The 27,371-nt window shown below is 37.8% G+C and overlaps 2 protein-coding genes across 2 annotated transcripts; one reads left to right on the top strand and one right to left on the bottom strand.

Moving 5' to 3' along the window:
* Positions 1-11,025: 11,025 nt before the first annotated feature.
* Positions 11,026-16,555, top strand: LOC113346194 (F-box protein 7-like). The gene is made up of 11 exons (XM_026589766.1): positions 11,026-11,165; positions 11,467-11,532; positions 11,703-11,815; positions 12,074-12,190; positions 12,270-12,366; positions 13,557-13,630; positions 14,617-14,670; positions 14,763-14,864; positions 15,049-15,107; positions 15,215-15,425; positions 16,222-16,555. Exons 1-11 carry the CDS (start codon positions 11,156-11,158, stop codon positions 16,279-16,281), a joined length of 963 nt encoding a protein of 320 aa, XP_026445551.1. The 5' UTR covers positions 11,026-11,155; the 3' UTR covers positions 16,282-16,555.
* A 582-nt stretch (positions 16,556-17,137) lies between these two features.
* LOC113346480 (acetyltransferase At1g77540-like) lies at positions 17,138-18,597 on the bottom strand. Its single transcript, XM_026590031.1, has 2 exons — positions 18,281-18,597; positions 17,138-17,423 (listed from the first exon to the last, which is right to left on the bottom strand). Exons 1-2 carry the CDS (start codon positions 18,551-18,553, stop codon positions 17,352-17,354), a joined length of 345 nt encoding a protein of 114 aa, XP_026445816.1. The 5' UTR covers positions 18,554-18,597; the 3' UTR covers positions 17,138-17,351.
* Positions 18,598-27,371: the final 8,774 nt, after the last annotated feature.

Genomic DNA, 27,371 nt, shown 5'->3' with positions numbered 1-27,371 from the left:
GTGAATGTTCACACAGTAAAAATATTAGTGATTTTATGAAAACCTGAATTTTGCTCGTCTTTTGAAGGTTCAAAGAAACAAGAAAGTTTTGAAGTGTTAACTCTTACATTACCATCACTACTGTTAGTGGAATCGTAAAAAGGTAAGAGTTGAGAATTACCATTTTGTAGATGCTTGCATGAGCATTTTTCCAATTACTTCATTCCATTGACGTTTGCATCTTGCATGAATGATATACTGAAGCAGAGTATCGTGTGTATGTTACAGCTACCTTGCAAGGATGTCTGATTCCCAAGCCAATGACGCCTACAAAGATGATACATGTGTGGATAATGATGCCTTCAGGGAGGATTCATTCATAGAAAATGATGCTTCTAAAGATGATCCATGCATGGATGAGACTTCCATTGGTGAAGATGAAACCCATGGAATTAAGAACGTTCCGAACACAGAGGATGCATTCTTCGTGGATCAAGGGCCTGAAAAGCGTCTCAAAACTCCAGCATTTCGTCTTATGATAAATCCTAGAGAGGTTACTCAGAAAAAATTGGTGACTCCTCAGGCAACTATTCAGTTCTGTCTTGAACATGATATTTTTCTACATCAATCATTGAATCAAGCTTTCTTGACGGCCCTTAGAAAAGTTTTTTGGATGGGCGAGGTACATACTAGGTTTTCCTTGTGTTCGAGCCAACTTGCATGACGCACAAGTAATACGGGCTATTCAAGCTTCTGGAGATCTATTCATTTTTCATGATGCGCGAGGTATAGTAGCTCTACTTGCTCGTTGGTGTATTCCAACTCACTCTTTCATATGCAGATGGGGAGAGTTTACCATTATTTTAGAGGACGTAGTTGTTTTTCTGCATCTTGTCATCATGGGTAACCTTCCTGAAGGTCTTTCTTCATCAGAGGAAATTGCAATCTCCAACATCTTGAAAGCTGCAATGGAGAAGATTAATAAGGAATCCGGCAGTAAAGGTTTCTATGCTCATTGGTTAATACATTGGTGGCCGAGAGATACTGCTTTTGAGTGGCCCGTTGACGGTACGCTATTTATTGCTGCTTTCTTGTGTTTATGGTTGTCCAGAGATGTATTTGAAGATGCTGGAAATTTGTTGAAGCCGTTCGTGATTCCCTTTGCGATTAAGATGGCTCAGGGTGAGCATCTCCCCATAGGTTGTTTGTTCTTGGGTTCTTTGTACTCTAACTTGGACTCCTTGGTTATAGACTCCAGTATCTCGAATGGTTTTATAAAGATTGAATGCTATGCCAATACAATGTTTCTTCAAGCTTTGATATGGGAGCGTTTCAAGAATTATGCACCCATTCCACGTACCATCTTGTAAGGATTGAATGCTGATGCTCGTCATGTTTTCTCTGAGAAGGCCAATGCTAGTATTATGCGCTGGTCCATAAAGCAACCCCGACTCAAAACCCGTTTCGTTGATGTCTTAGACCGTGAATCTGAATTCAACTTCTGCCCATGGGTGTTAGTTCCTCCTTATATTTCTAAGTTGACAACTTTTAACGCTGAAGAGAGCATGATTATGAAATATGGTGCTGATTTGGACGATGGAGAGAGGTATTTTATGTTGAGTTGCACTCCTGGTCAGATATCAATAATACATGGAGAATTCTTAGTGGAAGAATACAATATTGATAGGGAGGCTCGGAAAATGGGTATAGATCAGTGTGTCCCGACTTTTGGAAGAAGGAAGCCCTCAGTTGAACAACTCATGACCCGTCTGGATCGCACACATGTGGAAGGAAGTGAATTCTGGTTCCCCAGCTGTGAGATAATCACATATGTAACTCCAGGTTACATAGACTTTTGGGATCAACAACGCAGGCATTTAATTGATTTCGTGGGAGTTGATCAACCTTTAGTGAAGGAGCCTCCTTCTGCTGAGATGATTGCTACTCGACCAAGATTGAAGCATTTCCCTGGTGGTGATAAGCGGAAAACATCTCCAGGATGTTCACAAGTAAGTATTCTTTACGAAGTCTTCATAAAATTATGATAATTGCGTTTTGATTATTGCATCAAAATTTTCCACCTGGCGGTCGTAATGTAAGACCTCGAGTCGATGTAAACCTCTCAGAAACTGAATCAACTGTTCATGGTGGAGAAGGCAGGAATAAGAATTATAAGATGTTACCTAACACCATAAAGTCCCCAATGATCTCTTTGGTGAGTTATCGATATATCTTTTGCTATGACTTATTCTCGTCCGCGTAATTAGGATCGTAAAACCAATATTTGCTATTCCGTTGCAGAATTTTGCTCCATCAAGTATCGACTGTCTTCAGTTCTCTACTGTTGGACAAACAGTTTCTGACTTGATTGATGAAGAAGAAGCCGTAAGTATTCCTTCGTATATTCAATTATGATGATTTGTAGACAAAAACACTAATTACTTAAGGATATTCAGGAGGTTGTCGCCATGGAGGTGGAGAGTACCAATGATGTTCGGGAGATGGCGATAAGGAAACTCCCAAATCTCGAAACCGAATGAAAATAATGGTGATGTTAATGTTGACGCGAGTAATTCTGGTTCTTTGAACGCTTCGGAAGTCATCCAAGTAAGTGTTTCTCTTGCATTTTTTACGTAGAAGCATAAACTCTTTGATTTATGAGTGAATGAATGAGAATGAATGCGAATTCAGAATTCAGTCCTTTAGCAAAAACGCCATAAAATCTTCGTCCGGTGTCAGATTTTTGCAATCCACATATGTATCCTTATTCCCAGGAAATTTCCAAGCTTTTTATAAGAGAATCTTTTTAAGTTTTGAGCACGTTTAGGGGCCGAAATAGACGAAACAGTAAACATCCAGGAGACTTTCAGGAAATTTTCAGCTGTCATGTCGCCCTATGTTTCGACCACATATTTTTGCTCGCTCATCCAAATGCTATGAAAATTTTTACATGTTGTAGGTAACATCCATACAAAGAGAATGGTATATAACGCAACCCTTTATTCTTCAACAATTGCTCCCAGTTCGTCGTTTTGTACAGAGCAGTGTAAAATCTTCTCAGGCGAGCTTGTTGTAAAACGTGTTTTTGTAAATTTCATGTTATTTGTTGATTTCCAGCATGCAAAATGAAGAAAATTGATGATGCTAAATCACTTGTATTCTGTAGTTTATGATTTCCTTTGATTCAATGCTCGAATTATCCTAATCTCATGTAATCTTTGTATTAGGTGTCAAATACCGAAGTTGAGAATGAAGGAGCTAATAATGATGGCTTGAGCAACACAAAGGTTATTGATGAAGGAAAAACCATCTCTGCACCTCAAAGTAATGAGGGAGTTGTTGTTGAAGAGAGCGAGACATCAATCTTTGTTGCTTCAGTGGCGAAAGAAGCTGAACCATGTATAGAAGAAACTGTTGCTATGATTGTAGAAGTTGCTCTAGTGATTGAGAATCGTATAGTGGTGCATGAATACCCCAGTGCAGGGATTGCTTTTGATCCTCTATTTGACGCATCACTCCCATATCATGAACTAGTTGGTGGATTTAGAGTTCCCGTTGGGTATGCCAAATTGTACGAGAAGATATGGAAGAAATTTGGTCATGTCATCGTTGCTAGAGACCCAAAGCGTGCTTATTCTTTAACAATGCAAGTAAGTGCCATCTTGTGTGTTGTAAGTGATATACGCGCTAGGGCTAGAAATACTGTGACTCCAGATATACTCTTTGATTGAGAGTTCAAATTGGAGAACTCTGAGAGACTTGGCTTCAACGTGAAGTGGCTTCGTAAGAAGATAAATGCTATCAAGGACTCATGTGAGAGTAACATACCCTTTCCCAATGACGCTGTGATGGAGAAGGAAGACAAGATTGCTAAGCTGACCGAAGAGATGAACATGGAGAAGGCGGCCTTACAAGTCTTGAAGGATGCAGAGGAGCAAAAATCTTTCTTTGCTGATTTTCTTTGATTTCCTTTCATAATCTCTTGAACTTATGAACTTCTGAGAGATGTGAGGTTTTATTTTTGGTTTTGATTGGTTTTAGATAAGTAGATAATTGAGGATTTTCTTTGGGTTTGATAGAGATTTTCTTTAAGTAAACTGAATTTTGATAAATTGCTGAATTTAAATTATTGAATGCAAGTATTGCAAACATTTGGAGGAATTGAAATACAATGAAAGAAAATTTCCTAACACCAAATATTTGAGATGTTCGTGTCACGTCTTGAACATCCAATACCTCAGATATCCAAAACCTTAAACGTCAAAGGCCTTCAGCCAATTCTCATGTATCACGGCCACGATCTCCTTGTTGTCCATGTTGATTAGTTTGTAGTATCCATCAGCGACAGACTTAGAGACCATAAAAGGTCCTTCCCAGTTGGAGTCCTTTGCAGAATGAAAGTTACGATTGGTTACTTTGAGAACTAAATCTCCTTCCTGGAACTTGAAACTTGATCGTCCGTGCTCTGAATATCTTATGATGATTCAGAATCCTCTGTGTAGTAGAGTTCCATGGATGTGGTATAAATGGACACTCATGCAGAGGGGAGTATTTGAGATACTGTTTGTCATGCTTGGCTATATTTTCAGCAATAAAATTTTTGATAGCATGCTCAATTTGAAAAAGCTCTGAAATTAACCATTTGGTGAAATATTGCTGAGGCGAGGTTATCCACTCATAGCACTTTGCAATTGCTAAGTTTTTGGTGGAGTAGAGCCCTCGAACCAAAGCAGCATGTTTGAGAACTGATAATATCGACACATGAGGAGGAATAAGACTTGCCTGAGTATGAAATCTTTTGATGAAAGCGTTTGCATTTTACTCAGGCTTTTGTGTTAGCTACGTCAGGAATTTGACTTCTTTCAGACACTCGAATGATGAGATATCTTCTTCTTCTTTCGAATCAGAGGCTTCTTCAGCGGAGAAATGTGCAATTGAAGGTGTTGGTGTTACCTTACCAGCATGAATCCACGTGCGTCCAAGAATCATATCATATCCTGGATCCTCTCGGATTATGTAAAAAAAATTTTTGTCCAGACTGAGTTAATGTTCACCTTGAGAGTAATGTGTCCATAAGCATCTCTGGGCGTTCCTTCATGATATATGATTGTTACTGGAGCATGAATGGCTTCTTGTCGTGTGATACCAGCAGATCTAAGAGTTTTCAGAGGGATAACATTGACAGCAGTGCCCACATCGACTAATGCTCGTTTGAACTCATTTCCCGTAAGATAGACTGTGGTGAGAAGTCCCCAGTCGTACATTTTTTCATCCGTTGTTGAAGGCGGTTCGTGAAATGTCTCTTGAATCAACAATCGTTTCCCTGATATGATATGATTCAGTGCAGCAAACATGTCTCCCTTTTGAACCTTTGACAGGTATAACAATTCTCATACATACTCGATTAAGGATTGAACTGCTTCCTTGACAGGAGGTTCAGACAAGGTGAAAGTTTTGACTGGGAGAGGATCTTTGTGTACTCCTTCTGTCCCCAAGTTGAGTTCTCCTGATTCGATTTTTTTCTTAAATATGCGCTTCAAAGATCTGCAATCACTTGTGGGATGGTTGACGAACCTATGAAAGCGACAGTAACGAGGATTTTCCATGGCCTCTTCAGTTGGTTCTTTCTTGAAATATGGAAGTTTGATTGCTCCGTCTTGAACCTAGGCATCTAGAAGTTCAATAACCTCTTCAATGGAGCATGGAAAATCGGGTGCCTCTGGATCTGTGTGTTGAGCAGGAACTTGCGTATTGCCCTTCTTCTGTTCCTTCGAAGGAATTGAGGGAGTATGTTTGCGCTGCGGCTCAGCCTTTTGTTTGCTCCCTTCCGCAGCAACATTTGTAGAAGGTTGGAGGTTGTACTATTTGTCGATTAAATGTCTGCTACCTCGAGTCTCTCGTGGCTCTTCAATTTTTGTAGTCTTAGCCCTCTCCAACAAATCAGGTGCAATAGTTGTTGATCTCTTGGCCGCTTCATGAAGTTCTGAGAAAGTCTGGAACCTGAGATTTTCCAATAAGGATCTGTAGACTGGAATCATTCCATTGATGCACAAATCCACGAGTTGTTGTTCTGTGACATTTGGATCATGGCAATCCAAAGCTTGAACTCTGAACCTTTTCACATAATCGTTAGGATGTTCGTTGCTCCTTTGAAACATCCTTCCGAGATCCGTGAGGGTGATTTGTTCTGAGACGAAGAAATACTTCCTGTAGAAAGCATTAACCATTTCTCCCCAACTCTTCCTGGTGCGATGTTGTTGTACCAGGTATATGCTCTTCCTTTCAGATACTTTGAAAATTCCTTCAGACGGACAATATGATTATGCTCATGTTCTCCCAGTGCCTCTAGAAATCGAGAAACATGTTCTCGATCATTTCCTGTTTCATCCTAAAGTGTGAAGGTTGGAGAGGTGTAACCTTTTGGAAGAGGAATCCTTTGTGTAGCAGCAGGACATGGAGGTTGGTGACGGTGGACAGAAGGCGTTTTGTCTTTTCCATGATCCTCCAGAAGGCGTTCCATGTCTTCACGAGTGATGAAGCTGGATGTCTCTTTCGCTGTTGGATTGTCTCAGCATTGGGAACTTCCTCATCGTCTACTACATGAATCAAAGTGACCTCAGGATCAGCGTCTGAAGACGTTTCTTTAGCTTTTCCTTTCTCTTGAGTTTTCTATGACATCTTGTCTGTAAGAGTCTTGAGATACTTGAATAGTTCCTTCTGAGTAGCAGCCATGTCAGTCTGATTTTTGGCAAGAGTTTCTTGCACCTTCATGAGATCACCTACGGTAGGTGGCTTCCCGACTTCTTCAGGAGACCGGCCGAAGAGTGGATTGTTGATGGCTCCGGTGCCGTCACTTGCAGAGGTGATCACTGGAGCACCACTGCTCGGAGGGGCAGTAGTGGCAGGTTGCGCCGGAGGAGTGGTAGTGGCAGGTTGCGCCGGAGGAGTGGTGGTAGCAGGTTGCGCCGAAGGAGTGGTGGTATCAAGATGCGCCGGGGGAGTGGTGTTGGCAGTACCACTAGAGCTTTCAATATTAGAGTCGGGTGTTGAATCCGGGTTGATAACTGAACCAGACCTAAGACCGACCATCTTTTTGAGAAGTGAGATTGCAACCGATAGAATGATCTCCCACTGTGGTCGCCAATCTGTAGATGGGGAAAAACGATTTGCTGGTTTTTACGAAATTGAGGAGACGACCGTGCAGAGGAGACTCCTTGAACCGAGCGAAATGTTTAACCTCACACAGATGCACTGCAAGAAGGGAAGCTGAGAAATGTGTGAGATCGAAGATTGTAGGTGTGTTGTGTATTCTGAAAATAAGATAAGTTTTGAATGATTGAATTTGCTCAGACGTTGAGTTGTCTCGTGTTGTTGCTTGACAAGAGATTGTCCTGTTTTTTCAATCATGATTCAGAGACTTATTTATATCGCTAGAATTGTAAACACCATGATCCCATGAAGTGTGACAGTTGATGGGATCAAATACTGGAGAAATGTAAACCGTGTGTTAAAACCAGTTGCTCAACGTGCGGAGACTTGGTCGATTTTCCATCCACTACTTTGTTAACTCCTTCAACTGATTGCACGACTTGCTCACATTCTCATCGTGTGTATGAACACACGTGCCGTAGACCGCCAGACCAAAATCCTAGTTAATATCCCCCAATGTGACATGATTGATGTCTCGTGATTGTGGAGTCTGCAAGGCAGACGTGTATTTAGTTAGTCAGTTGCTGACTTCATGGAACGATGAGTTCATGTATTGCTGAATTGAACATAATTTGAAAATGCTCTGAAATTCATGAATTGAACATGTCTGTTGAGACAGAGGTATAATTCTCAAGTAAACGTTGATAGTTAAGGTGCACAAATATTGCTCATTGGATGAATTGTTAAATATTGAGAATCAAACCAATATTCCTTGGTTTGGGCAAATTTTGCTCGTTTGATGAATAATTGGTAGCGTGACCATCTAAAATATTAAATTAAGATACTGGCAACTGGACCGAGTACCATAAGATCAACGTAAAATTATTAGCGTTTGAATCTGAGATTATGAACCTTGGACTCGAAACCCTAATTTGATCAATTGATGGTCTTTTGAGAATTAACCATGGAATGAAGGAGGGACCTACTATATGGATGATGGATCGACCATGTAGCGCCCAGATGCGCCAATGAGCAAAATACCAAAGTCTCTTGAAGACGTTGATGAAAGGATGATTAAATGTAGGTTTAATCATTTATTAAAATAATGTTCATCTGAGCCTTAGGTGATAAAACCTAATTAATTATGACGGGATGAGGGACCGACCAAGGGGTCATGAAACCAACCCTGGGTGGTCACGGGATCGAATGACGATCGTTTTATGAAGTTCCAAAATTATTTGGAAGAGTTTGGACCTAATATGAACAAATTAGGTCAAATGATGAAAATATGTGGGACCGGCCTTTTGCAAGCCAAGGAGCCAACCTTGGTCGGTCAAGTTAATCGCGTCGCCAAAGTGTTCTTGTCTCAGTCCTCAGAATTTTGATATTTTATGATGTGCATTTGAGCAATCATTTGGAAAAATATGAAGAAATCATGGGTTTTTGCTGAAACTGAGGAAACTCTATGAGATGAAGGACAAATAATAATAAAATGAAGGAATCATGAAGTGTGGACCGGACATGGTCAAGGCATGACCGACCGGCCAATGAGCCTGGTTCCATAGCATTTTTCCTAATTTTATTATATTTTTAATGATTTATGAAAATATTATGAAATCAAGGAGTTTATTGAAATAAAGGAATTTTCCTTGAAGTGAAGGAGTTTCCATGAGATGAAGGAAACAAATAATATAATAATAATAAAATAAGGTCGTGTGGGACCGGCTTGGGCATGGTCGGCCGGCTAGGACCCGGTCCCGTGAGTTTTCTCTAATTTTATGTATTATTTCCATGATTTGAAGGAAATACCATGAAATCAAGGAATTTCATGGTATCAGGGAAACATAAAAATAATAATAATAAAATAAAGAGCATGTGGGACCGGCTAGGGCATCACCAGCCGGCCAGGGCCCGGTATCACGAGTTTCCCTAATTTTATACTATTTTTTCATGGTTTGAAGGAAATACCATGAGATTAAGGAGTTTTCATGAGATTAGTGAAATAATAATAAAATAATGAGAAATCATGAGGTGTGGGACCGGCCATGACTAGGGCATAGCCGTCCGGCTAGTAAACACGGTCCCACGACACCTTTCCCAATTTTATATTATTTCTTTGATGCGAAGGAAACACCATACAACTGAGGAGTTTCCTTAAAACAAAAGATATTTGTTCAAATGATAGGATTTTCATAAGATCAAAGAAAATAACAAAGTATGATAAAATATAAAACTGGGCGTGGGACTGGTCAAGACAGGCCGGCCGACCGGTGGGCCCGGTCCCCCAACGCTTTGGTCAATATTTTATTATATATTATTTTCTTTCCTATTTTGCATAGGTTCATCGTCTCGTCATATTTTGAAATACTCATTCGCGCATTCAGGTGATTGTTAGTTCATTATTGTTGAGCACACCTGCACCATTTGGGTCGGGGCTTACTTGAAGGTAGCTCAGATTCCCGTACGCCGAATATTTATTACTAACCCATGGAGCTCTGTTGAGAAAACCATGAATTGAAGTAACGAAATATTATGAAACACATTGAATATTTCTCAAGGATTTAGTGAATGAATCTAACGACTTAGGAATAATTAATTGATGGCTCTATACTAGTACGATCGTCTAGGAGCATTAATTATTCAGGAGTTGAGTGATATGAGCTTGTTGAAGCGTCATATTTCTTCTATACAGTCAGGGAAAACATTGTTTCGTCTTGAAGACGTTACTGCTCTATACTAGCAGGCAAGCTGTCTAGAAGCCGTATAATCTTGCGATTCTATATGGAAGTGATCACTGAAATTGCTCAGTATTCATGAGATATGTCGTTGCCTAAGCTGAGAGTGCAGCAACCTATCTAAAAACCACTCCAACTTCCTAGGCATCTATTCAAGTGCAGCAACCTATCTAAAAATCGGACCTAGATAACATAGTTAGAAATCGGTTTAAGAGTGAAATACTACAAAGAAGTATGATATTAAAACATGCAAACGATTAGATTAGTGATCTGAAGAAAGATAGAGGATGAATTCTCTAACTAGATGAACTCTAGGTTGACTACGAGTTTGCTGGAGTATTTTGTTCATTGCTATACAATGTAGCATTAAAGTCTCCTATTATAATCCACAGAAGATTCATATTTTCACCCATTTTCTTAATGAAACTCCATTGTCCAATCCTAATATCATTGTAAGTTGAACTATAAAGACAAGTAAGAAACCATTGTGCATTAGCCGGGCCTGAATTATTATGACATTTATACCGTGAATAGATTCCATCCTTCCATAATAGTGTTAAGCCACTTGCTCTACCTACTGGTTCTTCACACCATATGTTAGGATAGTTCATGTTATTTGGCATGCATTTGGTTTTTTTTTTTTGTGGAGATCTGGTTTCAGATAAGAATATTATATTATGCCAGGATTGAAGTTGTATATGCAATTCACTATTCCCTCCGTTCCTTTTTAATAGACTGATTTTGTTTTTAGAGAAAATTAAGGAAATTAAGAGAACCAATCATTGAAAGTGGTCCTCATGACACTTGTCAATGAAAGAAGTGAAGTGAAATGGTCCCTATGACACTTGTCAGTAAAAGAAGTAAAGTGAAATAGTCCACATGACACTTGTCATCAAAAGAAATTAAGAGAAAGTGGTCCCACAAAATCAAAGTAACATTTGACTTTTTCAGTTAGGAAACCAGCCTATCTTTTTGAAACATTTATTTACAGAAATCAGCTTATTAAAAAGCAACGGAGGGAGTATATGGTTTGTAGTATTTTTGTCCCATGAAAAGTGAATGTAAGGATTTCTGTACCCGTTCCAATGTATTCTCCGAACCTTAGCTCCCGGATGTCGCGTCATCAGTCATGTAACAAAATCTACCCGCAAATTGAGACCGCAAACTCTAGCGGATCCCACTTAATTGACCGGACGAATGGTTATAGATGAATTGCTTAAGTCGGTAATGAAAAAACCGGTTTATATATCATTTCTCTTGTTTCTCTGTAGGGCAAAATATTCCAGACTCTCATGGCTTCAGGTATTGCCTCTTAGTTAACGGTTCCATCTTGGTACAAATTATTTGTGTTAGTTATTTCGAATTTGATTTGGGTTATCGATTTTCTTTGTATTCTTAGCTCTGTTCAATTGGGTCTACTCAATTTCACCGATCATCAATTCCATTACCAGAAAAATTGTTCCTTTTTGCCCAATCAATTTCAATAAAGATATTCTGATTTAATCTCTAAATTGTGCAAATATTGTAAAGGATAATGTATTTAGTGTTGTAGTGTTTCTGATTCTGAATGTATTGACCACTTTCTGTCATTGGTTGGTTGCAGACTTTGGGTTGTCAATACAAAGTGATGTTCCGCCAGGATTCCAGTTTACACCGAGACCTTGGCTTGGTATGTGTGAGAAGGCTTTGCTGTACATTTTTACCCTCTTTATCTTTTAGTCATTAAGTTAGTTCTTTGTCCGGGAATGTCATTCTCTATTTCAGCAAGTATAGATTACAGAGCAGTGATATTTGAGTTCTTATTAAGATATATTTTTGAAATTTCGGTATATGTTTCAGATCTCTATGGGGTTAGTATCAAACCCTTCATTCATTTCGGGAGTGTGGCTAGTAAGCCTTTCAGTGACCCAGCTCTCATACACCGTAGCTTACCTGACGAACTGCTACATGAGGTAAGGTATCTGGAACTGTTATGGGTATCGTTCTCTTGGCTTATAACGCTTCCATTTTTGCATGACATTTCACTAAAATGGTAGTTATCACTTGATTCTGTTTTAGAATCTTTCTATGTGATCAAGTCATTTTACTTGGATAACCACATGTTCGATGTTCTCTCATTCATTGTTGACCTCTGAAGATGCTATGACTTAATATCATCATTTGCAGCAACTGTCCATATCTGAGTGTCTGTTTTGAATGTTTACAAGCAGGTCTTTGCAAGAATGACACCGTATAGCTTAGGCAGGGCAGCATGTGTCTGCCGTAAATGGAGATATACAATTCGAAATCCTGTATTCTGGCGAAGCGCGTGCTTAAAGGCGTGGCAGGTGCTACTTTTTTCCCCTGTCCTTCTGGTGTTATATGGTTCCGTTAGGCTTGGAAGTGATTAAAGCTCTCTTTTTCTAGATAATTGGAGCTGCAGAAAATCACAGGATTTTTCAGTCTACTTACCAGGGGTCATGGAGAAAAATGTGGCTCTTACGACCTAGAATTCGTACTGATGGTAAGAACAGAATGCATGTGATTATTATTTTTTTTCTTTCTTTTTTTCATTCTGTGGTTGACAGTCTAGTGCTAGGCTTGCTCATTTTCGGCGGCAGTTTGAATTCTCTCTTTTGATGATTTAGTGGCTTTTATCTTTTATGCCTTGTTATATAAATTGGAAATCTTTGAGTACTTAGGTACTCCTGTTTCTAGTTCTGAAGGTGTCATTGTAGTCTTTAAGAGTAGTTATCCAAGTTCTTAACATTGACCTACACAACTTTTACACACATTTGACGCTCTATCACTACCTTGTGGCGGTGTGTCTAAAGATTCCGAAGATCACATTAATTTATAAAACAAAATGATGTCGAGGAAGGGATTTCTCTTTCCACCAACAGATTTCGAAGTAGGAAGTCAAAATAAATTCAATGCCAACATTGAGTGATGAATCAAACACAGATAAAATTAGGCATATTTGAAGTAGTAAGTGTTAGGAACTTAGGACCATGTTTGAATTGAGTCAAGAACCAAGGCAGGCTTAGCTTAGGCCTGCTTAGTTTTAGATATTTGCTTTTTGTTGGACATTTGGTAGACTCATCTGGCTATTGTCTTATGAATTAGTGTAAGATTCCTGATGCAGTACTCACTAAAAATTTATTTATCCTAGTTGGAGAAATAAATTTTTGGATGATCAGAAGAAACCAGACAGGGTTCATCTCTTTCAGAAAGCTAACATCATTTTGGTCTTCCAGAACGTTAGGCAAAATGAAAGTCTGCAGAAAGGGCCTTCTGAAACTACACATACGTGGAAAATGGACTCTGCTTATCTTCATCTGTTTTTGAGCTTTTCCAGACAAGTCGTTTGTAGTGCTAATTATTAGATAATAACTATGACCTTGCATGAGTCTTCTTTTTTTTTTTTTCTTCTAAATGAGTATATTTCCAAATGGAAAATGGTATAGGATGGAAGACCAGTCTCTTACAAAGTTACAATCTAATATTTATAATGTATGCTAAAGTGGCAGGGAAAATAGGTGAACACTGTATTGATTGGTGAACATTGTATTGAGAATATGTATCAAAACAGAAGCCATCTTCACCAACCATCTTAAATGCTGAAGCTTGAAGGGTTCAAGTTTATACAGCAAATACAGTATTATGCGCATGCAATTATTCTCTTATTCATATATGATTTTATTTATTTATCAGGTCTATATGTCAGTAGAAACACCTATGTTCATTGCGGAACTCCAGAATGGAAGACTTCAAATCCAGTTCATGTGGTATGCTGCAGTTATTATTTTCTTATTAGTCTGCGAAGTTGTTCCTTTTCCATGCATATTTGGTTTAATGTGAATGTGAGTAACCATAAAACTTAGAATAATGACCTGAACTAGAGTGCGGTACTTCGGTGTCAGCATGCAATTGGTATTCCCAAAGTCCCGTGATTTGGGTTTGATAAAATGCATAATATTTCTGAATGGGTACTTTGGTTTACTCAATAAAAAAATTTGGATTAAAAGTAGCACCACGACTTCTAAGAAAAACTTACGTTTTCAAATAGAGCATACGGGATCAGTCTACTGAGTTTCGTTTTGGATTTAGGAATTTAATTATGACGTTTCGAAGGCTTGCAGTCCTCACTGCTGTATTTCTCATGACATAATTTGTCATTGATGTTATCAAATGGTCTGTAAGACTAAAAGCTTGAATTTGTAACTGACAATCCTCTGTGTTACGTGGTTTTCCTATTTTATCTTCTAAGATAATTTGGTTTGCTCACAGATTTGCCAGATACTGGGTTAATTTATAGTCTACTCCGCTTTTTTTATTAGCGGCATAAAAGTAAGAAAGGTATGTAGAAATTATTGGCATGATTTTAGTGGTATTGACCAGTCATGACTGGAAAAAAGCCAGTTATATCATCAATCAACACATTTTCTTGTCCATTTCAATCCCGCTATTTGTGTTTTTCTGCTCTACTCTTGCATCAAGTCTGCATGCTGCAGAAAGTCTGAGACCGAGCTTACAATCTAAACGATGTGTCGCATCTTAATCGATAACATCCTAGTTATATAAACCTTGCAATATATCCTTTTGGTGCACATGACATCCTGTATTATGGAAATATACCTTGCAAATTTACAACCATTTTTTATCACTTCGGAAGGGTGGAAAATAATAATAAAAAAACATGAAAATCTAGAGTCATTTGGACTATTAAAAAGCAGTTTTAAATCTGTTCAAATTGCATATTCATCTTTTGCAGGTCTGCTATTTCCGTTACATTAGATTTTATCACAGCGGAAGATTCCTCTACAAGGTGCTCTTTCTAAAAGACTTTTGAGCAATTTAGATTATTTTTGGAAATGTTTCTCCCTATGTGCTCATCATGTGCTCCATCTGAATTTGTAGAACTCTTCTCAAAAAGTAAAAGATGTCGTGAAGTGCATGAACTTCCGTGCACCTAAAGCTGATTCTGTATATGGTGACCGGTACACTCTGTCGGACGATAAGGTTTGGATATATCTTTTGGTTTCTCCATTAATTGGTGCTCATTGTTCCCTTTAAAAGCTCCCTCTTCCGTAATTACATCACTCATCAATGAACTTTTCCTTCCTATAAATTCTTTCCTGTAATTATTGCTGCTGATCTCCATATTATGTATTCCTACTTGCTCATTCGTTTGCAACCTTTGTAGGTTGAGGTTGCAATTATGTACCCAGGATCACGTCCTACTGTGTTGAGAATCCGCATGAGGTCATTCCTGACTTCTTAAATATTTGTTACTTCATATTTCTTAAGCTGAATAAGATAATTTAAATTCACATATTGTATTATTTATTATCTGGTTGGTATTCCCGCAGGCTGAGAGGGACAACCGTGGGGGCGAACAATCGGATGGATTTACTATCCCTTGTTACAAGTGGCGTGAATGAGAATGAGCTTAGTGGAAATGAAGATAATATTCTAGGGGTTGTTGAAGGTTGGCAGGAGGATGAGACACACGACCCTGACGTTCCTGCAGTCTCTCACAGAAGGGGAATGACTCCTTTTGTCTTTGTCCCTTTTGAGGAGGTACTGTTCTTATTCTTTTGATCTCATTTTCCTTTCCTTTTCATACTCGCCAGTTTAAGTAATTGCTCTTAGTTTTGATATGAATTTGAAATGCCTCTGTGATTTGCAATCTTGGTGTTTCTGGACTTTAAACCCAACATCGTTCAATGTTTTTGCATGAGATGTTACTATGCTAATTGCCTATGTATAATGTGAAACTAAGAAACCATTTTCTTAGTTGTAATTGTGGGTGAATTTGAAGAACCCACTCGGCAGCGAAAACCTTGTAGCACTTGCAAGCTCGGTCAGAGAATAGGAGTAGTCACAGGACGGACTACAAATCCTGAAATTTCACTTTGTTTATGGTGATAACTGGGGTCTGGCAGAATTTGATTGGTTCTTTGGTTATCTGAACCATGCATCATATTTTGCATAAATTCCTGTTTTGTTAGGCTACATGTTGTTTGAGATCTGAATTCTTCATACCAGAATACATCCAAAACCAAAGCCTTGGTTATGCCCACGGGGCTGTTTAAAACCAAAGCATCTTAGCTCATTTTAGGATCAAAGGCTATTTTAAGTTTGTTAAGCGGCTCGTCTCTCAATGACCTAAACGTCACCTGCTCTTGGTGAGAATCTTGTATCCTTATATATGCAAACAATTAGCCGGTCCCGGGGTCCTTGTAAGGAATAAAACTCTGTAATCTAAACAAATGTACAGTACATCTAACCTTATATATTTTTGAAGCATACCTTATATTTTATTGTTTGTATCTCAGAACATTTCAACCAATCATTGTCAAATTTGTGTTTGTAGGTGGAAACCACAGTTCTTAACCTCCCTGTAGAGAAGATGGACTATTTTGTAACTGGTTGACACTTGGATCTCGGAGGCATCTTCGACTTGTATATATGTATCAAAATAGTCTTGGGTTCAAGCCTTGTGTTGTACCATTTATGTTATCATGTACTATTTATCCCGTAGATCTTCATGTATTTTAAAGGTTGTACTGGTATGCTTTGTTAACTCTCTGGTTTATGAATTGGCGCAGAAGCATACCATTCAAGGTTTTTTCGTGTTTCATTAAATTGTATATGTAGCGAACTTTAGATTCAATAAACTGTGAGATGTTTTGTGGATCTTCATTTCATTATGTCATCTCTGAAGTGTTGGTCTCTCTCTTGAACAATACAACTTTTCCTTGCTGCTTATTGTGTGTTTAGGGTAGTTCATGAGCGATGCTAGTTGATCCACAGGGTCTAACTTGGTGTGGTTTTGTTTCCCGTTTTTGTGCCCAGTTTTATCTGGCTGGCAGAACAAAACAATGTTTTCTTTGATACCCATTCGGCCTTTCCTGGATTTCTCTCCGTCTCTCTACTTGATTGCACAGACGAATTATGGACTATGTAATCCCATGTTCTCGCCTGTTTTTTGTTGTCCCTGTTCGGATGGATGGTCGACATAGACATTTGCATAATCGGCTTTCGTTCAACTTGTGTGCACACAAACTACATGTGTTGTTCGTGGAGTGTACACGGACAGTTTGTATGCACTTTCGACACACCTGTTGTTCTCTATCCTCTGATAGTTAGCAATTGTCTAAGATACAATGGAACACAAGCTATAAAAGCCTCAAACTCTATCGACCCACATGTAATGTGCTTTTGAAAATATACTCTTGAAGCTTTCTGCTTTATTTTAACGCTCTAAAATAAATATACAACAACACGAGTGAAGAAATGCATATTAGTATACCACAACACCTAATTACAGGTAATGATCTGTTCACATATCCAGATGAAAAATAAAGCAGGCAATTGATGACTATATCAAGCTCAGCTGTCCGTTCACATAAACAAAGCAGGCTATTCATGACTACATCAAGTTCAACTAAAAATTACTTTGGCCGACATTAAGCATGTCTAGGAACACAAACTGAAGAGGTTTCACATGTGAGACTTGGGCTCCCCTGTATATACGAGTAAGCTCCATTGTGGATTGCGCGGAAGAAATGTATCCTGCATTTTAAATGTTTTCAGTCAGCAGTCCGGAGTAAGATAAATGGACTAGATCTGACACTGAATAACAAGTTTTTTAGTCGTCTACTCAGAACACAAAAAACTGCCCCAGCAAACACTCAACAGAGGCACCTACAACCATTAGCTTGAACCTATGCAAAGGTAAATGCACCTTGAGGTATACATTAACTAAGCAAAATTGTTTGATATCAGATTCAAAGCAGCACTAAGACATGCTACACTAAAAACAGCTTGATAGCTTTTCTCTGTACTCTGTAGACCATTTTTCTTTTAAAATTCAGATAAACAATCACAGTCATACTCTTCTTCAAAACACACATGAAAGTGCATCAGTCACTGACACTATTAGGCAAGATAACCAATTCCAGATAAGAACTTGTGAACAACAATACCACACAAAATCCAAGTGACTTTCACAAAGGGATCTTGCTCTAGGTCTATTAGCATAATTTAGCAACACCAAAATTCTATATTTTAAACAGCTTTGATTCCATATGGAACATTAGATTATTCCATCTAGCAAGTTAACACATCAACCTCCTCTAATATGAATCCAACATAAGATTGTATTTCTAAAAATTGTAGACAAAGCACAAAGATAGTATCAAATTACAGGTACAGAAGCTTGAAAATTGGACATTCAATAGGTCAAAACCCTAATTATCCTTCAATTGCAAAAAAAATAAGCATTATCTCAGCTAATAATACTCCAAGAAACAACTACAAATGAATAAAAATGACAGAAATTATTTCATTATAATTCCACACAGACCCTAAAATGAATCCTAGATTCCTAATTCAGTTGAATAGTAGAGAGAGAGGGAGATTATACTTACAGAGACGTAAGAGCAAGACGGGACAACAGAGAGGGAATGTTCTTGGGCGTGATTAAGAGCAGAAACACATAGAATGGAAGCAAGACCTTGACCTCTCTTGCTAGAAGGAACAAAGGTGTGAACAATATCCATCACTTTCCCACCATTTCTTAGCACATATTCAAGATACGCTTTCTTGTCTTCTGTTTCGAACTTCCGTTCCTTGTCGTTAAATATGATCTCTGGAGCTTCTGTTGATGAACCTCCCGCTGCTGCTGCTGTTTCTCGCGACATCTCTTGCTCAAGATAATATTCTGATGACAAACCCAATTCCAGTACTCCAATCATTATTGTAAGAATTACCATTAGTTACTAATATAATGGGCCTAGTTAATGGCAGGTCCATCCACTAAAAGGTAATAGCAGGACCATAATTTAAAGTGAAAACTACATCAACACTCATTTTTAAGATTTTGGATACTGTGAAATCCACTCTCATAAAAACTCAGAGGCGCATTCATTTTTTACGAGAAAATATCTTCCAAACCATAGTTTCTAAAATTATGTTTCGGTCTTTTTTCTTCTTCTTCTCCAATTCGTATCTACATAAACCAAATCTCACTTTATAAGAAAAAAATCGAGTCCGATCTTATTTCCCTCTGCTTTCATCTCAGTTCTTCATTGGAGCTTTGATTTACAGGTAAGTCTCAACATCTTCATATTTTGATTTCTTTTCCATTACGTATGAGTGAGAAATAAAGAGGCGACGATAAGTAGCTCTGATTTCTTTCAACGAGCAACTGAGATTTTCTTTCAACAAATCTTCTAGTTTCATCGATTTCTTGGTTCCAAATTTTCCGTCGACTATTTTTTCTTAGATCGAGTTTATTGTTTCCATCCCATCCCGCATTCAATTTTCAACTCTTTCTGATGTTCAGATTTACAATAAAAAATTTGATCTTTGTAATTCGATCATTATTCTTGTTAGTATCGAAAAAAATAATAATTCTGATCTCGATCTAATGACTCAGTGATTAGAGATTTGATTACGGTATCTATGGGCTTGATTTTGTGTTTTTATTCGAATTGAAATTGGATTTGATGTTGTAATCTAAGTAATGTCCTAAGCTGATAAGATTGTTGGTTTTTCCTTTAATTGATTTCATGGTTTTTTGTGTGGTTGCAGGTGATAATTTATGGTGTGAAGAAGATTTGGGAAAGAAAGATCAAAGGGGTAAATTTCCTGATACACTGTAGATTAATGGTATTGTTTAGCCTTAAGTTAGTATGCTATTGTTGATGTTGTTATTATTTTGGGAATGGTTCATGGTATGAATCTTTATTTAACCCTTTCTTCTGAAATCTCAATTATGAGCACCGTTAAAGATCAATTCTTTGTGAATGGAAATGCAGGGATTACATTTTTTAAGTTGACATTTCGTTTAGAAGGTCAATAAGGATTCCTGATCTCCCACTAGGGATCATGTATCATGATTCACGAAGACAAAATATATAGTTTGTTTTTTTATGAATTAACCAAAACTCAGTGTATAAATACCAGAAAGTGCATTTTCTGTTTTGGTTCACAAGAATCACAATACATAATTATTCACTTTGCAACCCAATTATTGTTAAGTATATCCTATTTATGATGTATCAGCATTCTATCACTGGAGTGGAGGCATCTCGTCAAGTAATTTTACTAAGCACAGCTAATTATTTATGAACTCAATGTTAATGGTTGTTCTCAATTTTCCTACAGGTTAGATTTTCCCCGGAAGTCCGAGTTCGGAAATCAGTCATCGTAAAAGCTGAACTCAAAGAGTTTTAGTTTTCCTACAGGTTAGATTTGTTTCTTACGTTGAATGTGGTTTTAATTTTCTAAGATTAATGAACCTAAATTTTTCGTATTGTGTTGTTCGTATATAAGTTATTAATGATGAAAGAGTAGCCAAAAATGAAATGTGTCTCGTCGCGCTGTACATAGGGTTACATTTACTTGCATAAATAACTTGAAGTGTCGCGCTGTATATGGAGTTACATTTACTTTCATAAATAACTTGAAGTATGAATCAACGGATGAATAAATTTGTAAGATTCTGATCAATTGAATATAAGTATACTCAAATTTGTATTGTTTTGGTTTGGTTTTGTCAGTCATGATCTATTATGCAGCTATACAAATGTTTGCATGATCTGTTATGCATTCGAGAAAATGGATGCATAACCTGTTATGCATACTAGAAAACAATTGCATAACACGTCATGCACCAAATTTTTTTTGTTAGTATTGAAACCAACAAAAAAAAATTAATGCATAATTTTTTCATGCACCTATAATAATATCTGCATAAAATGTTATGCAGTCGAGAAAATGGATGCATAACCTGATATGCATCCAAAATACGGCTGCATAACGCATTATGCATCGAGAAAAATTGTTGCATTATCTTTTATACATCGAGAAAATGGATGCGTAACCTGATATGCATCATTTAAATATGGCTGCAAAACGCATTATGCATCAATTTTTTCTGTACGAACTAAAATCAACCAAAACAACGACTACATAACTTGTTACAGATGCATAACTTGTTATGCAGACGAGAAAATGGTTGCATAATTCATTATGCGTTTGCATAATGTATTATGCATCTTTTTTGGAGGCTGCATAATGAATATGCAGTCAGTTTTCGAAAATTTTCTCTAAGACGATGATCACCTCCGATTTTTTCGTGAAAAACAAAATTTGATATTGTTGTTTGTACTCGTTGCATAGCTCTCTTTAAAAAATTTCCAACGATATAAAATTTGTAAATTCCCAAGGCGCAGATTTTTAGATATGTTATATCCAAGTTGCGTTGTCAATTATACCCCTGATGCATAATCCGTCATGCGGATGCATAATCCGTCATGCAGATATTTTTAACTAATTTCATATAATTATGGGTGTCACGGAAATAATTATGGTTGTCACGGTACCCACAATTAAATATGGGCCTAACAATGAGAATATTATTTTTTTGGGTCTCCCCCTAAGTTTTCCTAATTTAAAAGAAGAAGAAAAATTGGATCCAAATTTTTAATCTTGGGTCCTATACACGTGCGGGACATGTTATACGTAATTTTAAAGTTCCCAAAATAACCTTCCACGTCTAGATATGCAAGTTTTTCTATTTCTTGTCTTCTGTTTCGAACTTCCGTTCCTTGTCGTTAAATATGATCTTTGAAGCTTCTGTTGCTGAACTTCCCGCTGCTGCTGCTGTTTCTCGTGACATCTCTAGCTCAAGATGATATTATGATGACAAACCCAATCCTAGTACTCCAGTCATTTTAGTATTGAAGGTGTTATTTCACATCCTGATAATTTTTGTATGGTATCCTCCCGGTTTTGTCTCTAATTTATGTAGGATTCGGGGTCATCAAATTCATAAGAGTCAAATTTTGTCAATGGTTTGTGATTCGACAGCAGTTTGAAACGGCATACTTACTCCTTTTTTTTTTGGTAAGAAATATCTTAAAAAGAAGCCTGGTTAAATTGGGGCCTATGCCACTTAATTGGGGCCTATGGATTTTTTCATCCACCCCATAAAGAATGATACGGGGTGTCTAAGTTTGATGAAACTACCATTTTACCCTCTATCAAATATTAATACTACTAATTTGTCCCCATCAAATCCTAATCATAAAATTAAAAAATAAAATCAAAATCATAAAACTAAAATCATAAAGTTTAAAAACTAAAATCAAAATCATAAAACTAAAATCATAAAATTAAAAACTAAAATCAAATTCAAATTCAAATTCATTTTCATCTCTACTTCAACTGATTCTTCTTCTTTTCTTCTCAACCCAATCCTATAAACTAGGTTTTAGTAACATAAAATTGCTCAAAAATTGAAAATTTTGAAATCAAATTTTTCCTGGTTTATCAGAATCGGTTAACGTTAATGTATATGTGATCCGATTGCAAATAGAAACGGTTTATGTTCATGCCCACAAAGACCGATTGTTCTTGATATGTTTTCTGGTTCGATAAATTTGAACCAGAATCGGGTTACATTAGCACTTATAAAAACCGATTGTTGATGTATAATGTTAGAATCGGATTTTATATGTGTGTCGAGTAAACCGATTGTTGTTCTCAGTTTTTCTGTATCTTTTTTTTGTTAGAATCAGATTACATGAGCATTTTTATAAACCGATTTCTGTTGTGCAATGTCAGGAATCGGTTTTTACATATGTATCATGTAAACCGATTCTGGTTAACCCTTTTTTTTTTCCAGTTAATACTCGATCATAAAATGAGTATGAAATCATACTCGATTTCATTTCGATTACAAATGAAAAATAAAATAGTTCCGTATGATTTTACCCAATTTGAAAACGAGTATAACTTAATACTCGAATCGAAAGCGAGTATAACTTCATACGCGAATTGAAAGCGAGTATAACATCTTAAACGATCTGAGATTGAGTATGAAGTCATACTCATTCTTAACTCGGGTATAAAATGAATTTTTATTTTATTTGATGTTTAACAACACATAATTCACAGATAAAAAAGAAAAAATTTACCCACAATCGGTTTATATTCATGCCCATATAAACCAATTCTGGATAATCGGTTGATACCAATGAAAACATATACCGATTCTGAGTTGGTGTTCTTCAAAAAATTTCAAATTTTCAAATTTTTCATGTTCAGATGATTCATTAACACACGTTAATTTCACATCTAACACTATATTCTACCACTAATCACCGAATTAACACTAATTAATTAGGGGGTAAATTTGTCATTAAAAAATATTTGGTTTAGGGGCTTTTCATTTTACTTCAAAATGTCTCTATTTTGTCACGTAGTGATAGGCCCAAATTAATCCTTATAAGCCCCAATTTAGCCAGGTAAAGAAGAGAAATGAGAATTTGGGTTGACCTGGCTGGCCCAGTAGGATATTTCGTGTTTTGGGATTGAGTTGGCTGAATAAAGTAAGGACGATTTAATACGACGAATTTTGAATCAGGAGGAACAATATGCGGATAATTTGGGAACTCCAAATTATAATTCGGGAGCTCCATATCATCCTTAAGATAAAGCTCTTGAAAATGAAAATCCTTCCCCTCACTAGAAATCCCATTGTATAACATTTATTTTGTCTGTGTTGTAGAGCCTTGGATCCATATGCGTGCAGCCCATATGGATCTAACCAGGGTTTACCTTATAGCCTATGTACAAAGGCTTAAACCTATGCATATATGTAACTCCTACCTAATGAAATAATAACTCATTTGCTTCTTGTCTTTCCTATGTTTTCCATATATTATTATAATACAACACATTATCAGCACTACTCAATTAGCTGTGCGTTTTTTTTAATCATTCGAAACTAGTTCTATATTATTTGTTGGAGATTAGCGGGGTTTTGATTATATTTGCTCATCTTCACGGCCGCATAACCTGGTATTTGCATTTAACAAAAAGATTTAGTATTCATAGTATTCCTAGGGTTCCACAGTTACATTTTTTGTTTTGTTTTGAAGCATGTATTTTATTAAGTTAAACTGAGATTACACGTGGGAATGTTATGCACATAGATTCTGCTATTATAATAGAACTTATAGGTGGCGGAATTACATTGTCCCACACTGTTGTTGCAAGCTTCCCTATAGAGCAATCATCTGCCGCTCGATTTGCCAGACCGTCCGCTGCTTGATTTCCTTCTATGTAGACGTGCCTAATAGTATATTGCTGAATTTGGGAAAACATATACTTCATTTCTGCAATTTGATTTGCAACATACAATGGAGCGTCGGCGTCCGAGATTAGAAATCTCGTTATGTTATCAGAGTCTGTTTCAAATTGAACTTTTGGCCATCCCCGTTCCGTTGCCGTTCTAGAAGCGATGAGCATGGCCCAAGTTTCCGCCGCAAGTGCATTGGTGATACCCAGGGGTTGTTTTATTGCTAAGATTGTGACAGCCTCCTCGTTTTGGCATATAATACCTGCTCCTGCTATTCCGGAATATCCCTTTGCTGCTCCGTCTGTGTTAATATTTATCCAATCTAAGTGGGGTTTGAGCCATCCCACGAAGATGGTTGTTGTTGCTAGTGTTTTTTGCGCTGGGTTTGGATAAGGTTGCATCCCAGGAAATACCAGCAGTAGGTGGCTTTAAGCCCAGGTATATTCCTGCTGGAGTTTTATGGACATCTGTATTATATTCGTCGGATTTGGAAGTTGTTGGCGATAGACTGTGTCATTCCAACCTATCCATAAGGACCATAGAAGGAAGCAAAAAGCCGTGGTGACTGGGGTATGAGATTTTATTTTGAGGAGTATGGATTCCGTCGTACGGTGAGGCAATGAGGTAGGAATGCTATGAGTAGGTGTTTTGGTTGTGTGTGAGATGAAGTAGTAGGAGGTTCCAGGAATCAATGGCTGTTTGGCAATGAAGCAGAATGTGACTGGACGTTTTTAAGACTAGAACTGCATTGAGGACATAGGTTAGAGTTAGTGAGTTGGATGCGATTGAGAATGTTGAGGGTTGACAGACCCTCATTAACTGCTTTCCACAAGAAAAGTTGTACTTTTGGGGGACACGGGAGTGTCCAAAGGAAGGTAGTTGGTGGGAGAGGGTTTGGATGGGTTTGTGCAGAGTCTCTGATGAGGCAGTTATATCCTGATGCCACCGTATATTTTCCATTTTTGGTAAATGGACAAATGATCTTGTTTGGTTGATTGTTATGTGGGATGGGAATGCTGACGATTTGTTGAACTATGGGCTGGGGAAGTAGATTCGGCCTATCATGATTCCAGTTCCTTGTTTGACGAGTCAATGATGTTAGCAACCGATTGTATGGGATAGCATAAGGCTGGGTTAATGAATTGTGGAATCCAGTTTGATTGGATAGGTGTGTTTAATTCTTCTCTAATTTGATAGAAGAGATGATGTTTGAAGGTTGGTATGAGTGATACTAGTTGTCTCCATTTTGGGCTGGGAGATGATGTGAGGGGAGGGATGTTTTCGAAAATAGGTGTCTGTTTGAGGTATTTTGCATTATATAATATGGCTAGTACGGAAGTAGGTTTTTCATGTATGTTCCAGATTTGTTTCATGAGAACTGCTTTGTTGTGTTCCTTGCTTATTCTGATGCCTAGTCCCCCTTGAGCTTTAGGTTTGTATAGCTTGTCCTTTTCTAGTGGGCGGAGCTTTCTGATGGAAGAGTCATGGCCCCAGAAGAAATTTCATGTAATACGATCTATTTTTTGTGCGGATGTGTGTAGGAAGGGTTTGTGTTTGCATAACGTGATTGGCCGTAGGGGTAAGGGGCGATTTTATGAGTGTGAATCTACCAGCTTGGTTTAAGCATTTAGTCATCCAACCTTTTGCCTTGCAGTTTAGGCGCTGAAGGATTGGGGCAAAGATATGTATGGAAGATTTCCTATGTTTAAATTGCACTCCTAGGTAGGTGGGGGTGGGAGGGGAGGGGAGTGGGGGGGGGGGGGGGGGGGGGAGGGAGAGGGGTTTGATGTTGTTGGCATACCGAAGGCTTGTTTTTGTTCATCTAGTTGGTATTGTTCTAGCTTCGTATGATGGATGATTGTAGATTTTGATGTGTTGATGTGTTGACCCGCCGAATTTCCATAAGATTGTAGCAGATGTTTGAGGTGATTGGTTCCTTCCGGAGTTGCTTTATATGTTATCAATAAGTCATCTGCGTACATGAGATGTAGTATTGGCGGATCCTTTTGGAAAATGCGGAGCCCTTCTATCCTATTTTGGTTTTCAAGAATTCCCAAATTTGTGGATAGTATTTGCGCGCATAAAATAAAAATATAGGATGAGAGAGTATCTCCTTGCCTTATTCCCTTAGTTGAGGTGATGCACCCATGCGTAGTGTCGTTGATATTGATTGAGTAGGTTATTGTTTATATGCATAGCATAATATAATCCATGAAAGTAGATGGGAAGCCTAACCTGGTGAAAGCTTGTTTGATGAAACCCCAGTTCAAGGAGTCATATTGTTTTTGAATATCTAGCTTAAGAGCTATTTTGGGATCTTTAGTGCGGTTTAAAGTTCTGATGTAGTGAAAAAGTTCAGCAGTGATGGCTATGTTGTCGTGAATGGATCTTTGTGGCACAAAGGAACTCTGATACGGGTTTATCAAAAATGAGAGTAAAGGTCTTATGTGATTGACCAATATCTTTTAAATTATTTTATAAGTGACGTTACATATATAGCCCCATCGGCCTAAATTGGGATGGTTTTGAGGGGTGATCAATCTTTGAGATTAACGTGAGGTTAGTGTGGTTCATGAGAGTGTGAATACTAAGGGAAGTAAAGAAACTTCAAACCATATTAATCAGTTGTGGTTGGGTTGTTTACCAGAAGACTTTGAAAAACTTACTAGTATATCCATCTTGTCCTGGGGAACGTTCAAATCCTATTGAGAAGAGCGCCTCATTGATCTCCCCGTGGGTCATTGTTGAGGGGTTAACCTTGGTGATATTGCTTCAAACATGCTTCGCCAATTACTGTATTTGGTGTTGTATACTGATCTGTGAAGTGTTGAAGCATGAGCTCGATAATTTCTTCCTTATCTGTAATCCAGGTGTTTTGATGATCCTGGAGTTGTTGTATGTTGTTACAGCTTCTGTGAATTGTATACTTGGTATGAAATAAGGTTGTATTGCAGTCTCCCGATTGAAGCCATTGGATTCTGGATCTCTGCTGCCAGTAAGTTGCATGGCATTCAAGTAGATTTAGATGTTCAATTCGGAGTTACTTTTCTTGTTGAATCCAATATTCCAGTTCAGTACCAGTTTGTGTCACACATTGATGTTGGGCTGCTTTAATTTTCGCGGCCAATTTTTTAATCAATGTCGGAAGGTGGCCGAAGTTGATCTTGTTCCATTCTGTGAGGGCTTCGATGGTTGATATGAGTTTGAGTTGGAGGTTTAATGGTGGATCCGAGTCATGTAGCTTATCCCATGTCGAGTTAACTACTTGATGAAACCGAGGATGAGATAGCCATAGATGCTCAAATTTGTAATTCTTGCTCCCCTGCCAGTCTAAAGCTTTTGTATGAAGTAGGATAGGAGCATGATCT

The sequence above is a fragment of the Papaver somniferum genome, unplaced genomic scaffold (assembly GCF_003573695.1).
Source record: "Papaver somniferum cultivar HN1 unplaced genomic scaffold, ASM357369v1 unplaced-scaffold_99, whole genome shotgun sequence".
Lineage (NCBI taxonomy): Eukaryota > Viridiplantae > Streptophyta > Magnoliopsida > Ranunculales > Papaveraceae > Papaver > Papaver somniferum.
Note: the sequence above shows the minus strand (reverse complement) of the source record. Positions and strands in the feature narration are given on the sequence as shown.

Coding starts and splice junctions, on each gene's coding strand:
- LOC113346194 (XM_026589766.1), top strand. Junction 13,631..14,616: donor CTTCAAATCCAGTTCATGTG/GTATGCTGCAGT, acceptor CATCTTTTGCAG/GTCTGCTATTTCCGTTACAT. Junction 14,865..15,048: donor ACACTCTGTCGGACGATAAG/GTTTGGATATAT, acceptor CAACCTTTGTAG/GTTGAGGTTGCAATTATGTA.
- LOC113346480 (XM_026590031.1), bottom strand. CDS start 18,553: ATGTCGCGAGAAACAGCAGCAGCAGCGGGAGGTTCATCAACAGAAGCT. Junction 17,424..18,280: donor CGTCTTGCTCTTACGTCTCT/GTAAGTATAATC, acceptor TTTAAAATGCAG/GATACATTTCTTCCGCGCAA.